This window comes from Canis aureus, chromosome 9, assembly GCF_053574225.1.
Source record: "Canis aureus isolate CA01 chromosome 9, VMU_Caureus_v.1.0, whole genome shotgun sequence".
NCBI classification, from domain to species: Eukaryota; Metazoa; Chordata; class Mammalia; order Carnivora; family Canidae; genus Canis; species Canis aureus.
In genome coordinates, this window is record NC_135619.1 from 20640520 (window position 1) to 20656345 (window position 15826).

Consider the following 15826-nt stretch of genomic DNA (forward strand, 5'->3'; position numbering starts at 1 on the left):
ATGTAACATGAAATCTACTTTCTTACATTTGTATACAGTATTGTTAACTATATGTACATTGTCATACTATCATAAGATCATAAAACTTATCTATATTCTTTAGTACTCTATAGTTTTATCATTTCACATGCAAACCTTTAAGTTCTTCTCTTCCCTCCTCTTCCTCTTCCTGAGAAAAAAAGTTCAATTCTCCCATATTATTTCTTATATAACCTAACTCTCCCCTTGTCTCAACTACAAGAGATTTCTTTTTGGCTATAAGTAACAAAATACAGAACCAAAAGTATATTGAACAAGTTAAGGAATTTATTATCTCATGTAACAAAAAGTCCAAAGGAAAAGCAGTTCCAGGATTGGTTAATTCGGAATCACAATTAAGGTGCTTTCTATCTGTGCACCCTGCTATCCTCAGTATGATGGCTTTCATCTTTATGCTTGTTCTCTCTCAGTTATCATCAGATGGAAGAGGAGATGACAAATGTACTATATGAGCACTGACCCCAACCCACTGAGAAGATATGGTCTAATGAAAGTTGGTGTGCCTAATCCAATTACCCACCCCTCTGCTCTTGGGAAATAGTAATTAGGGAAAAAAGATAAGGAACCTTCAACCAGCTCTTCTACACATGGGGAGAGAAGCTGAAAGTCAAGACTGTAACAGAAGTATAAAATTCCTTCCTCAAATACCTAATATTCTTTGGCCTTGGAGTCACTGAATTCACATTTAAATTAATCTATATTTCACTTTTATTACATCGATGGAGCTCTCAAGGACTGAATTCTAATAAAATTAAGGACTAAGTTCTGTTAAAGTACAATGAACTTTTTAAGCAATTTAGGCAGATAGGATGTATATATCACACACACATAATATACAATGTATATAATAAAATCCTTATAGGCATAAAAATTCTTAATAGAAATAAATTATAATAAAATAAAAATTGTTTTAGTGTATTGTTTGCTTTTCTTAAATAACTAAAATTCATAAAGCAAAACCAAAATTTGTTCATTCTTACAAATGAATCATACAAAAATGATTCTGATTGGTGCATACTTTTCTTAATGCTAATTTATCAAACCCTGAGTTTTGCTTCTCTGTCTGTGGTTATATACACACCACTATAAGCAAATAAGAATGTTTAAAATAAGGGTCCTACATCTTAGGGTTTAGATATTTGAAATCAGGTTTTTCATTCTGAATAGTTTCAGTAAAATCTGTTATTTAGAATGTGTATCTGCTTTAAGTAGGTTTGTGTTAAATTAATAAAATACAACCTTACTCCTGCTTAAGAGTGCATCTTTCATTACATAAGTTAGCAAATAGCTTATATCAATACAAATGTCCAATATTGTAATTAAATCATTGCTACTTGATATACTTTATACATGAATAATTTATCTCTTTACACTGTTGAAGCTTTGCCTTGCATTTCAGTATGTTTTATAGCTTCTGGATCATCACCTGAAATTTACCTAAAAAAAGAAAAATGAAAATCATTCCTTGATTTTAGGTGCAAGGAAAACAAGCCTAAACATCAATTTTTCTGTCCTATTAGAAAGTGATTTCAATGAAGAAACTTGCTATGTCAAACAACTTTTCACACTTTTCACAATGCTCAACAAAGTCCATTTCATTTTTGAGATGATTATCTGTTTTGTGAATAGGTGTCTTTGCTTCTCTTTGTGATTCCTACCTGTGTAGTTAACCGCTGACTATCAGTGTAAACAGAAAGGTAATATAGCGATGCTCAAGTCAATTTTATTTTTGGTTGGTAGCTTTGGTAAAAAGATCTTTGGAAAGGACTTTAGCGATAAAAGATTAGTTGGTTTTATCTAGCTTTATTCTAGAAAATTGTTTTTAAAAAGACATTTCAATGGTATAGGAAAATTTGCTATCTTAAAGAGTAATGCAGAAATATTTCCTTTAAAAGTTAAGAATCACCAGGGTGCCTGGGTGGGGCAGTCAGTTGAGTATCTGAGTCTTGGTTTTGGTTCAGGTCGTGATCTCAGGGTTGTGGGATGAGCCCTATTTTGGGCTCTGCACTGAGCACCACTGAGCACAGAGTCAACCTGGGACTCTCTCTCTCTCTCTGCCCTTCCCCCACCTCTTAGAAATAAATCTTTAAAACTAAATACCTACATAAAAGAATCACTAAATTGTCTTATACATTTGGATTACGTTAGCACACTTTCTTAAATCATTGTCCATTATGAATTTAAAAGTCTGAATATGAATATAAGCATACTACATATTATATTAAATGTTAAAATTGATAAAAGTTAAAACAAAATGGCTTTAGCTTTCTAAATTTTCTCTATGTTAATAAAAACAAACACCAGACTTGAAAAATAATCACTAAAAACATTTTTTTTTTAAGATTTTACCCATTTATTCATGAGAGACACAGAGAGAAAGAGAGGCAGAGGCACAGACAGAGGGAGAAGCAGGCTCCATGCAAGGAGTCTGATGTGGGACTCGATCCCGGGACTCTAGGATCACACCCTGGGCTTAAGGCAGGCACTAAACTGCTGAGCCACCCAGGGATCCCCCGTTAAAAACATTTTTAAGAAATGTGAATTCAACTTACAAGCAGGCATTGAAGATACTTCAGCTGTGACAATACTTTTTATTCCCAAGTTTGATAAGCCACCTCTGATTAAGCCACATGTAAATGCTAAATACTGAAAGGAACAAAAATGTAAAGAATATTAAGGATCTACTAAGATAGCAATGCTATTGAAAAATATGACATTTAGTTAAACCTTGGTATTAATAAGTCATTGCTGCTTAAAAAGGGACTGTGGAAGAATTTCTCAAAGTACTGAAAATTCTGATTGTTAAAACAATTTCCCAGCTTAATGACAACTAAAACATGGACACATGACTTAAGGTGCTCCAGCCCTGGACTCTGAATCTAGAAAGAGTGAAAAAACAAACTAGAAACAGATTAGAATTAGTTGTAGAGGCAGCAAAGGTGGCTGTCATCAGTGCTATGCAAAGAATTCTAACCCTCCCTCCCTAAGGGTCTACTTCTATAGTTCTTGCCTGCTTTCTGAGGCTTCCCATCAATTCTGTAAGTTTATCTCCCTAAACAGAGTTGGTTTCTGTTTTCTACAATCAAGAATAATGATTTCTTCAGACTGATAGCCAATCTGCTACAACAAAGAATCATCCAGTTCAGAATATCAACAGTCCAAGTGTTGAGAAACCCTATCAAATGGAAACCAGGAAAGAGAATGGGACTAAACTACAGCAGAGAAAGCCAGCCAAGAACAGGAATCAAAAATTAAGTAATCCAAGGAATTTTTGATTATGTACATTTTTGTATTAGATGATATTCAATATGATAAATCTATGAAAAACAAATTATCCGTTTATAATTAATTTACATAAATGAGTACTGATCAGTAAGTAGATCTGGAGTCATGAAATTTTGACCTGGAAGAGACTTTAGAGATTACTTATAATATAGGTGCTATGATAACCAATCTTATTAAGGTCTAGAGGGGATTATGTAACTTATCCAATGTCAAACAAACCTGTAAATTGTGTAGTTTAAAATATAGATTTATTTGGTTTGAAGCCCATGCTCTTCCCACTATACTTATAATGCTTTTGTTAGATAATTTAGGTATGGATAAATTTTTACAGATAACTAATAGGTTATACTGACCCAGATATTTTAATCACCTCAAAGAAACCCTTGCATTAAAACCTCAGCTTTCTTTAATACATCTGATCTACTTATGGATTCCTACCTGAAAATAAAAACAAAAACCACACAATATCCAGAAGCACAAAACATGTGTTATACTTAAAACATGTATTAGAAAAAAAATGTTGATGATATTAAAAAATTGTTTTTTAATTAACTAAAGGAGATTGTAAATATACTGTGAGGTGAATATTTTCACACAACGCCAGTTTTGTAAGCTTAACTATCTTTTCTGATATATCTATGCTGTATATTCAAGAATCTAACATTAATTTACATTTCAGTGGCATTTGGTTGTAATATCATAAACCTACTCAGCTATAGGTTAATACAGTTTATTTTAATATGATGAACACATGAACACCCGTCTCCTATTTCATAAAAAAGTACTTAAACAAAAGAGAACAACTTTAAAACCTATTCCAAATTCAAAAGTCTGTTGTTGTTGGCATTGTACTTTCCCTAAGAAAACTCCAATCTTCTATTCCATTAAATACCTTAGATGCATGTTCTAAATACTGTTTTCCTGCAGACATCTGAGTAAGCAGACGAAATTTGTTGTCCTGAAGTACATAGATGCCCTATTTGAAAAATAGAAAACATATCCAAAGTCAGTGTAGTCTGTAGTCTTTAAAAATGATCTCTTCCCTTCAAAACAATTCAAGTTTTTTTTTTTAAGTTATTAAAACTCTCTGATGGTCAAATTTCTTTAAATGAAGGAATTTTACAATTTTCAAGCTGAAAAATTGTTCAGAACTTTATAACACTAATATTTATTGAATGCTTCAAGATACTAAAGATATAAAGATGCCTAAGATAGTTCCTACCCTTAGAGAACCCACAGACTAGTGGCAAAGGAATCAGAAATACACGTCCAGGTGGAATTAGCAGTTATATATTATTAGCTCATATCTACAAAGCTAATAATCAGTCACTTCCATTAGCATTTCAATACTTACAAAGACTGATATTGTTATGTTAAAAGATGAAACTACTGGTAGCTACTAATACATCTTTTTCATTTTCTAATACTTAATCAAAATGCCAAATCCATTCTAAATATTTCCTTGAGTTTTATAAAACAAATTAAATTTATTTAAATGCACAATTTTCCATGTAATCTATTAAATCTTGTATCAACAAATTATTTTAAGAGAAAAATGACAGCAACTAAATAATGCAAAAGTTGCTTAAAAGTTAAATATACTTTATAAACTTTAGAAATTACTCTAAAAACAAATGTGACATACTTGTATTTCTGCGAAAAGAACCATTAATAACTAAGGAACCAAATCCTAGACGTTTATCATTCTACATTTGCTACTTTTTTTTTTAAGATTTTATTTATTTATTCATGAGACACACCCAGAGAGAGACAGAGAGAGGCAGAGACACAGGCAGAGAGAGAAGCAGGCTCTATGCAGGGAGCCTGACGTGGGACTCAATCCCAGATCTCCAGGATCATGCCCTGGGCTGATGGCAGTGCTAAACCACTGAGCCACCCAGGCTACCCAACTTTTTAAAACTTAAGATAGTTATTTAATTGGGAGAAAGAAACAGCTATCATTACTGATAAATGTCTCTTAGTTCTTATTCACTATATCCTATTACAGAAAAAAGGTAATGATGTATTAACACATAAAAGAAACATTTCAAAGGTGACTAAAAATTTTTAGTTAAATATAATAAATGACTAAAATAGAACATTTATATTAAGTTAAAGGACCTAAAAAATAAGCCTTAATTTGTTTAAGTACCTGATGATTTGTCCTTAGATTGTCGATCTGTTTCTTGAATACTGTAGTCCAAAAATCTTTGCAAATGAACTTCATGATATCTAACTCATCCTTGAACCTTGCAGTATCTTTTGTAAACCTACAAAGACCAACTAAAAGTAATCAGTATTCTTCCTCCAAAGAAAGCAGGAGGGTCACATTATTCACTAATTTTGAAATGCCATTACAGCACTGAACATTAACTGATAGTCATAAAGTAATCAGAACAAAGCAAAAAGATCCCATTTCAATTCACATTGTTATGTAATTATGGTGCTAAAATTAGTCTAACAATAAGCTGCAATTTTAGGTACCATACAAGTCATTCTAGCATGTCAAAAAAAAAAAAAAGGCTGAGCATAATCATGGTATTGTTATATAAAACATAACCAGATTCAGCTATTCAAATATTGAGAAATGAATACTTTATGAATTCGTCTATAAATTAGAAGATTACTACATGCATAAATCTAGACTCTAAAGCATTTCCATCCCTTGCATTTAAACAAAAATCCATTTAGGTTAAAGAACCTACTAGACCTCAAATAGAAAATGTAACTAAATTTTGGATGTTGCCTCAGTACACCAAAGTTTTTAGGAAAAAAGTCTAAAATATAAAATATACATATACATTTTCTTCAAATATTAAAACATGAAAGTTAGGTAACTGAGTTAAAATAGCATCAGACCTAAAAAGAAATTTTAATGTGAATTAAAGAATAGAGAATAAATAAAATTTAGGAATTAAAATTAAAGTATTTCAAATTTTATATAATCTTTTGAAATGGATCACCTTTGTTTATAACCTACCTGGAAGAAAATTTTCAAATCCATACTGCTCACCTTTCTATCAATCCTTGTCCCACTCGAAACCCCATGTTTTCCAGCTTAGTAATACAGCGTCCATTTTCCTATTTTAAAAAATAATAGTTTTGAATATTTTTAGAATGCCAGACAATATTTAAAAATTGTTTTAAGATGCTGACTAAAAATATTAATGTAAGTGGTTGCACTTTTTTCACTAAAATATTCTTTTTTATTTTCTTTTTTTAATTTTACTTATTTGAGAGAGAGAGAGCAGGAGCAGAGGGAGGGGCAGAGGGAGAGGCAGAAGTGGACTCCCCTGCCGAGCAAGAAGCCTAATGGAGGGCTAGACCCCAGAAACCTGGGATAATGATGTGACCCGAAGGCATAAACTTAACAGACTGAGCCACCCAGGCACCCTCACTAAAACATTCTAAGAAATAGTGAATTACAAGTTATATTTGAGTTTTCTTAGTACTAATCATTTCATAAAGCACTTTTCTTCTCAGTTATAAAAAACGATGTCAAAGTTTCACCTTTCCATCAGTCATTCCCTTTGGGAGGTTATTAAACTCTGTTGTTGCTTGCTTCAGAGTCATGTAAGCTTTCCAGTTCTGTGTCTTAGTTGATGACCCTATCTTCCTATGCCAGGAATTATGCAGTTGGTTTGCTCTTTCTTTGACAATCTCATCCAGTCTTTAGACTTTAAATACTACCCATATGATGAAGACTCTCAAACTCCTCTGGATCAGGGATCCCTGGGTGGCGCAGCGGTTTGGCGCCTGCCTTTGGCCCAGGGCGCGATCCTGGAGACCCGGGATCAAATCCCCACATCGGGCTCCCGGTGCATGGAGCCTGCTTCTCCCTCTGCCTGTGTCTCTGCCTCTCTCTCTCTCTCTCTGTGACTATCATAAAAAAAAAAAAAAAAAAAAAAAAAAAAAACTCCTCTGGATCAAGCTATATAAAATTCAGAGTTCTTCTCTCAGGCCTCAATCTCCTACTGTTCTTCACTCACATCGGCTCTAGCAACACTGGTCTTGCTGTCGTTAAACATGCCAGGCATGTTCCAATCTCAGGGCTCCTGTACAGGCAGCTCTTCCTCCAGATATCCACATGACCAACTCCCTCACTTCAAGTCTTCACTCACATGTCACTATCTCAGTGAAGCCCATCTTTTTTCTTTCTTTTTTTTTTTTTTTCAGGTGTACAATAAAATCATTCAACAATTCTATAGATTATTCAGTGCTCATCATAGTAAGTATATTCTTAATCACCTTAATCTATTTCACCCATCACCCCACCCCCCCATATCAGTGGGTCTCATTTTAACTATCATCTTTAAAACTGCAACATTATTCCCCTTCAGAAATTCTCTATTCTGGTCATTTTCAAAGTGTGCTCCAAGACCAGTAACATTAGCATCACCAATTCCGAAACCCAATTTACTGAATCAGAACTGTAGGTGTGGGTCAGTAATCTATGTTTTAGAAGCTCTCTAAAAATAGCAGGTCTGGCTGGCTCAGTGGGTAGAGCATGCAACTCAATCTCTGGGTTCTAGGCTAAAGCCCCATGTTGAGTATAGAGATTACTTAAAAATAAAGTTAAAAAAAAAAAAAAAGCCCCCTAACAGTCATTCTGATGCCCCATCCCATTTCCCTGCTTAATTAGTCTCCAAAGAATTTCTTTCACCATTTAGCATACTATATACATTTTACTAATTTCACATGATCCATGTCTCTCCATCCTGACCCTCTGCTAGACTACAGCTCCAAGATAGGAAGGATATTTATATATTCTAAAGTTTGTTAGTCTCCACTAAATACACCATAGGCCTCATTATTTGCTGAACTTTCTTCTAAGGAACCATGTATTCTAATGAGGTTGTGACTACTAAATCTGTGCTTTTATAGTAGAAACTTTATTGGACATAGCTATAAAGAGGTCCCATTGCCCCCTCAAATTAGGCATAATCAAAATGATATTCGGGGTACCTGGCTGGCTCAGTCAGTAGAGCATGCAACTCGATTTCAGGGTTGTAAATCCAAGCCCCACACTGGGTATAGAGATTACTTAACAATAGAATCTTTTAGAGGCACCTGGGTGGCTCAGTGGTTGAGCATCTGCCTTTGGCTCAGATCGTGATCCTGGGGTCCTGGGATCGAGTTCCACATCAGGTTCCCCACGGGGAGCCCACTTCTCCCTCTGTCTCCCTGTGTCTCTCATGAATAAAATTTTTAAAATATTAAAATCTTTAAAAAAAATTAGATGAGAACCTGAATGGCTTAGTCAATTAAGCGACCAACTCTTCGTTTCAGCTCAGATTGTGGTCTTAGGGTTGTGGGATCAATCCTTGCATTGGGCTCACTGCTTAGCAGGGAGTCTACTTGAGATTCTCTCCCTCTACCCTCCCCCCACTTCCACAATCTCTCTCTCTCTCAAATAAATAAATTAATAAATGAAATCTTTTTAAAAAATGATATTATCTTAATTTCCTTCACCTGTGAGGCCTCTAAAATTCCCTAACTTTAATGGCAATCCCAACCAGAAAACTTCCATTTTCTTTCCCCCTTTCTTCCCAACCTTCCACACACACTGCAGTCCTGTGGAGCCTACCATCTATATGCTTTCAAAATCTGTCTTCTCTCTTCATCCCTTCTCATCTCTCTCCTGGTTTTCAGTTAGAGCCTTCCAAATGATCTCCTTGTCTCTAGTTTCTTCTTCCCTTGATTTCTATCTTCTGTATTTCTGGTAGAGACTTTCTAAAAACCAAATCATGTTATTTCTCTACTGAACCTTTCAGCATCCTCTCCCCTTTCTTCAAAATAAAGTTCAAACCCCTTAGTATGGCATGTGCCTTTCCTTAAATGATCCTGGCTAGTTAACCAGAATCACTAATGGCCACATATCCATAAACATCTCTCCTTCTACCACTCTGAAATTTCTGCAAAAACTCTAGAGTTCCATGCTTTCTACAGCCCCTATGCCTTAGCACATGCTGTTCCATAGGCCATATATCCCCTTTTTAAAAAAAAAAAAAAGATTTTTTTTTATTTATTTGAGAGAGAGAGAGAGAGAGTGAACAAGCAGGGGGAGGGACAGAGGGAGAAGCAGACTCCCCACTGAGCAGGAAGTCTGATGCAGGGTGTGATTCCAGGATCATGACCTGACCCACCCAGGTGCCACTTTATACATTTTTTAAAAAGATTTATTTGAGAAAGAGAGCAGCAGGGAAAGGGAGAGGAACAGAAAGAATCTCAAGCTGACTCCCCACTAAGCTGGGAGCCTGACGTGGGACTCTATCTCAGGACCCTGAGATCCTGACCTGAGCTGAAACTAACAGTAGGATACCCAACCAATGGTGCCATCCAGGCGCCCCATAGACCGTACATCCTTTAAATTCAGCAAAAAGTATCATATCCCCCCAAAAGCCTTCCTTGACACTCCTTTGGGCCCTATGCTGTCATAACACTCTGCACATAAATCTATTATTGTACTTATCACAATAATTCATTTTTCTGTTATTCTCCAGCTCACTTCAAAACATACTTAGAAAAAAAAAAAAAAAACATACTTAGGTGGGGAAAAAAATGCTCAGGTGGAATAAGTAACCTGTCAGCCTTTGTGGAACAATCCGGTCTTTGTACAATCACCCAGGAGTATGTTGACCAGCAGGAAATATGATTATATATAAACATTCTGATATCCTAACTATTGATCACACCAGCCCAATGTTGCTACTTGTTCATTCACTTTAGTATCTGTGAATACTCACTAGTGGCTACCATTTTTTTAAGAAAAATTAAACTTGAGAATATTTTATCTTTTCACCTTTTTAAGGAATCTATTCTCCATAAATTGGTAAATGCCCAGTTATTCAGTTTTTAAAGATTTAATTCCTCTTCAAGCATAGTTTAAAAATCATTGATTTGCAGAGTGAGAATACTGGTTCTTTACTTCACTTTAAAACTCATGACTTCAAGGACACCTGGGTGGCTCAGAGATTGGGCTTCTGCCTTCAGCTCAGGGCGTGATCCCAGGGTGGCAGGATCGAGTCCCACATTGGGCTCCCTGCATGGAGCCTGCTTCTCCCTTGGCCTCTCTCCCTCTGTGTCTCTCATGAATAAATAAATAAAACCTTTAAATAAATAAATAAATAAATAAATAAATAAATAAATAAATAAATAATAAAACTTATGACTTCATCTCTGGAAAGAAATATAAAAACCATATAAAAACCACTGCTTGGGCAGCCTGGGTGGCTCAGCGGTTTAGCACCGCCTTCAGCCCAGGGCCTGATTCTGGAGACCTGGGATCGAATCCCACGTCAGGCTCCCTGCATGGAGCCAGCCCTCTCCGTCTGCCGCTCTTGCTCTCTCTCTGTACCTCTCATTAATAGATAAATAAAATCTTAAAAAAATAAAATAAAAACCATTGCTTAATTTCAGGATTATGTCTTTCTTTTACATCTTTTTATTACAAAAAACCTGAAGTACACCTAAGTAGAGACATTAATACAATGAACTCTTGTACACCTAGATTCCAAAATGGATTCTAATCAACACTCCCATATTAATTTTTTTAAAGATTTTATTTATTTATTTGACAGAGAGAGAGAGAAAGTAAGTGCACAAGCAGGGGGGAGAGAGGGAGAAGCAGGTTCCCCGCTGATCAGGGAGCCAGATGTGGGGCTTGATCCCAGGACCCTGGGATCATGACCTGAGCCAAAGGCAGATGCTTAACCAGTTGAGCTACCCAGGTGCCCCCATATTAACCTTTTAAAATCCTTTTTGCTTATATACACTTTCAATTCCCCATTGTAAACAAAGTACAATAGGAAAAACTACATTTTTAGTTTATTTAAATAGTTTTAAAGATTTATTTTTAAATGCCACCCAGTGTGGAGCTCAAACTTAAACCCCAAGATCAAGAGTGGCATGCTCAGTCGGGGCGCTTGGGCGGTGCAGTGAGTTAAGTGTCTGACTCTTGGTTTCAGCTCATGTCATGATCTTAGGGTTGTGGGATCACGCTCAGCATGGAATCTGCTTGAGTGTCTCTCTCCTTCTCCCTTTGCATCCCTCCTACCCCCACTCTTATGCATGCTCTTATAGTCTTTACATAAATCTTTAAAGAAATTTAAAAAAGAGAGTTGCACACTCTACCAACTGAGCCAGCCAGGCTTCCCAAAAGTTATATTTAGATAAAATGATTCAAAACTTACAGATTTCCTTTTCCTTAATATGACTAGCACATCTCTTAATATTGTCAGTTATGATTATGATAGGTATTTTGGTTAATCCACTGGAAAAGAGAAGGATTAAAAAAAAAGATTTTCCAGGCTAAAAGTTGAAAGAGGCAAAGTAGAGAGACGGGAACAAAGAGGACTGATTGTACACATCATAGTGGGGGAGCAGGGGTTTAATGATAAAAGAGTAAAAGAGGTGTGTTGGTCATTATTCCCTGGGGAAAGAGTAAAAGGCAGGCTAACTTTGCATGAAGAGCAAATGCCTGCTACTCATCACTTAGCATAGATACTAAACACTAAAAACTATTGGTTATTGATGATAATGAAGTCAAAAGTGTGGAACTTGGAAAAAATCTCTATTACAGATGAATAAGAATATATTTGCTTCATTTCCAATACTCTTCCTAGTATCTTTCTAATATCTCCAAATGCATTATGCCTTTCTGCCATACTGAATGTGCCCACTCAACTCAAAAATTATTTTGAAATCCTAACCCCCAATGTGATAGTATTATGAAATAGGGACCTTGGTAGGTGTTTCTGTCATGATGATGGAGCCCTTAAGAAAAAGATTAATGAAGGGGGACTGCTGGGTGGCTCAGTAGTTGAGTGTCTGCCTTTGGCTCAGGGCATGATTCTGGAGTCCTGGGATCAAGTCCTGCATTGGGCTTCCTGCATGGAGCCTGCTTCTCCCTCTGCCTATGTCTCTGCCTCTCTCTTTCTGTCTCTCATAAAAAAAAAAAAATCTTTATTTAAAAAAAAAAAGAGTAAGATTAATGGGGGCACTTGGGTGGCTCAGTTGGTTAAGCACCTGCCTTTGGCTCAGGTCATGATCCCAGGATTCTGGGATCAAGCTCCACATCAGTCTCCCTGCTCAGCAGAGAGCCTGCCTCTCCCTTCTGCCTCTGCCCCTGCTCATGTTCTCTCTCTCACTCATTCTTTCAAATAAATAAAATCTTTATTTAAAAAAAAAGGATTAAAAATAATAATAATAAAATAAAAAAAGGATTAATGCCACTATAAAAGAGACCCCAGAGAGCTAGCTAGCCTCCTTCCACTATGTGAACACATAGCCAAAAGACATCCATCTATGAGCCAGAAGTAGGCCCTCATTAGACATGGAATTTTCTGGTGCCTTGATCTTGGACTCTTCACCCTTCACAATTGTTAGAAATAAATTTCTATCATTTATAAGTTACCCACTTTATGATGTTTGGTTATAGGAGCCTGCATAGGCTAATACACTATCTTTCTTGTGGTTTACACCATTCCCAGATTCCTACAGACACCTCAAAAATTCAACATGTTCAAAATAAATTCATGCTTTATCTTTTTCTCCCCCTTTTTCCTCTCCGTCCAACACAACTGCTCAAGGTAAACACCTGAGAATTTTCAACTCTCACAACTATACCTGGGTCCCAGAGTTTCCACCTAACTTTAAAAAAATTCTCTACTTTTCTGTCACAATTCAGGTCTTCATCATCTTCTGCCGACTTCTGAAATAATGAATCTTCTCACTACAAGGGTCTTCTCTCTCTAACCTAAATACTGGATTATCTTTCTAAAATGCAAATGGACCACATCATTCTCCTCTTTAAAAATTATCCACGGGGGTGCCTGGGTGGCTCAGATGATTAAGAGTAAGTTCGGGTCAAGATCTCAGGGTCGGGGATCCCTGGGTGGCTCAGGGGTTGAGCGCCTGCCTTCGGCCCAGGACGTGGTCCTGGAGTCCCGGGAACGAGTCCCACGTCCGGCTGCCTGCATGGAGCCTGCTTCTCTCTCCGCCTCTGTCTCTGCCATTGTCTCTCTGTGTGTTTCTCATGAATAAAAAAAAAAAAAAAAAAAAGATCTCAGGGTCGTGAGATTGAGCCGCCCCTAGGGCTCTGCGCTGAGTCTGGAGCCCGCTTAGATTCTCTCTCTTCCTGGGACACCTGGGTGGCCCAGCGGTTGAGCATCTGCCTTCAGCCTGGGGCGTGATCCCGGAAACCGGTATCGAGTCCCACATCGGGCTCCCTGCATGGAGCCTGCTTCTCCCTCTGCCGGTGTCTCTGCCTCTCTCTCTCTCTGTGTGCCTCTCACAAATAAAATCCTTAAAAAAAAAAAAAAAATTCTCTCTCTCTCCGTCTGCCCTTCTCTCTCCAGCTCTCGCTCTCTCTCTCTAAAACAAAACAAAAAACTCCACTGCGAATGTCAAATTCTTTAATCATACAGCATACAGGGCTCTTTCCAGCTTCAGTTCCCAACACCTCTCACTCTCCGCCCATTCAATCGAGTGACAGTGAAACGCTTAAGCCTATTTAAATGCATTACACTCTTTCATACCCCTATGCCTTTACCTTTGCCTAAGATGCTTTCCCTACCCCCACTTTCCACCCCTCTTTCTCAACAGCATTTAAAAGAGCTTCTGACCTGAGCATGACTTTGGAATACCTCGTTTATAATATTCGTTACGCCTCCGTAATTCTGTGCCAAATTACTACCCAATACATTATTCGCCGAACCCCTATTCCCCAATGACTGGTGAAGTGGGGGGTTGACTTATGTCAGGCTCACGACACACAATTAATACATATTTTCTGAATGAATCAACGAATGAGTGAAAATTCCCACGTATTAGAAGTAACTCCCGGGAGAATGGAGTCACTGTTTCATTACTATCCCCCCAGCAACACAAAACTACCTCCGTCATAGGCACTAAATAACTATTTTTTGAATTAGATTGGTTTCCTAATTATAATAACGCCTACGATCTTTCTTCCCTTTAAGCCCACACCGCAAGAGCCTTCTATACTCAGGCGCGTGCAGTAATCCTGAGGGTTACGGTGGGGGAGGGGGGGACTCGCAGGCCTGTCCGGCGGATGGCTCCCAGCGCTGGAAGTGACAGGATTAAGTAGGGGCGCCAAAATCAGCTGTGCAGCTAACACCGCCATAAATCATGGGAGCGACAACGCTTAAACAAAGTATCAGACAGAAGATGCGAAAGAGAAAAGGCTGACTGACTGCAGACAGCTGCAGGCTCTAGGCTCGGGATGCTTGGACGTGGACCAGTTTGTCTACACTTCACAAGGGCTTGGGTGGCGACACAGGAGTTGAAGGAAAGAGCGGAGGAAACAGTGTCACCGCAAAAGGACCTTAAGGGCTAGTGGCAGCACTCACCACCTCCCCCTGCTCCGCGGACTTGTACACTCCAGACACCATCTCGTTATGGAGAAGCAAAAACAACGCCTCGTCCGCCATTTCCTGCTTATTCTTCCAAACGCCGGGTTTCGGCTCCCGTTTGGGCCGGGCTCAAAGGTTCCGGCTGGCGCTTGCTTGAGCGATTCTTAGACGGCAGCGCCGCGACTCCTTCAGTCCACAGCCCGTTCCTGGTTGCTAGGAGACCCGGGAACAAAGCTGGGAAAAGACGGAGCCCGGTACCGGGGCGAGCCCACCCCAGGGCTACCAAGCCCTCAGGCCACACGACACAGTCTTGACAGCAGCCGGAACCAAACAGAGCCAGCGGAGATCCTATCCGGACCCTGGGCGTGAGGGGCGAAAAAAACAACTTCCGCTTCCGTCTACTCCGGCATTCCGCCAGCTCCAGGATCACAGAGTTACTTCCCGCTAGGGGTGAACCGCTCCCGCCCAGATCGGGAGAAGCGTCCTCTTACGAGTGACGTCACAGGCGGGGCGGGGCGGGGCGGGGCGGGGCGGGGGGCGGGAAGTGTGAGCCGGGTAAAATAAGACAAAGGAGCGCCCGCTGCCCTCTGGGTGTTCACTACCTGTGTTAGGACTGGCGAGGTTAGCTTCGTCAAAAGCTTGCATTTCTGCCATATGTTCTTCAATATGAAGAGTAAAGACAGTGAATAAATCATTTTTTTCAGGCTATAAAGTTTAGATATGTTGAGAAATCATCCCAATGCATCGTGGATTAAACCTGGGTATGTATGCAAAAAGATTTAATTATTTTGGCCACCAAGAAGTTTGCAGTGAGTGGGGACATAAGGGTTAAGGGGGATGAAGTAAGCAAAGAACAAGGTACACTTGAAACAAAATACAGAACCAGATGATCAGGTCCGTGAAAAAGTGCCAAAGATCAGAAAAGCAGCTTCACCGTGGTAAGTAGCTCATAGGAATGTATGGCAGGTTGGGATTTAACTCCTACAAGGATGCAAACACATATGTATGTACCTCTTAAATTTGGCAAATTCTAGCTTAAACATGTTGCTTAGCCTGTGATTAATTCTTTTCTTAGTAATTTACAAGGAAGGTTTTTTTCCCAATTAATTTGATGCTTCCCCCAAGTT

At 38.3% G+C, this 15826-nt stretch overlaps 1 protein-coding gene across 2 annotated transcripts; it reads right to left on the reverse strand.

The window, feature by feature from the left end:
• Positions 1 to 284: 284 nt before the first annotated feature.
• On the reverse strand, positions 285 to 15150 carry TRAPPC6B (trafficking protein particle complex subunit 6B). Of its 2 annotated transcripts, none has more exons than XM_077909117.1 (6): positions 14697 to 15150; positions 6338 to 6405; positions 5477 to 5594; positions 4217 to 4300; positions 2592 to 2685; positions 285 to 1476 (listed from the first exon to the last, which is right to left on the reverse strand). In XM_077909117.1, the coding sequence occupies exons 1-6, from the start codon at positions 14775 to 14777 to the stop codon at positions 1445 to 1447; spliced, it is 477 nt and encodes a 158-aa protein (XP_077765243.1). In that variant the 5' UTR covers positions 14778 to 15150; the 3' UTR covers positions 285 to 1444. The 2 variants fall into 2 exon arrangements, with proteins under 2 accessions (XP_077765243.1, XP_077765244.1); XM_077909118.1 differs by lacking the exon at positions 14697 to 15150 and adding an exon at positions 8912 to 8932.
• Between the last annotated feature and the right edge of the window lie 676 nt (positions 15151 to 15826).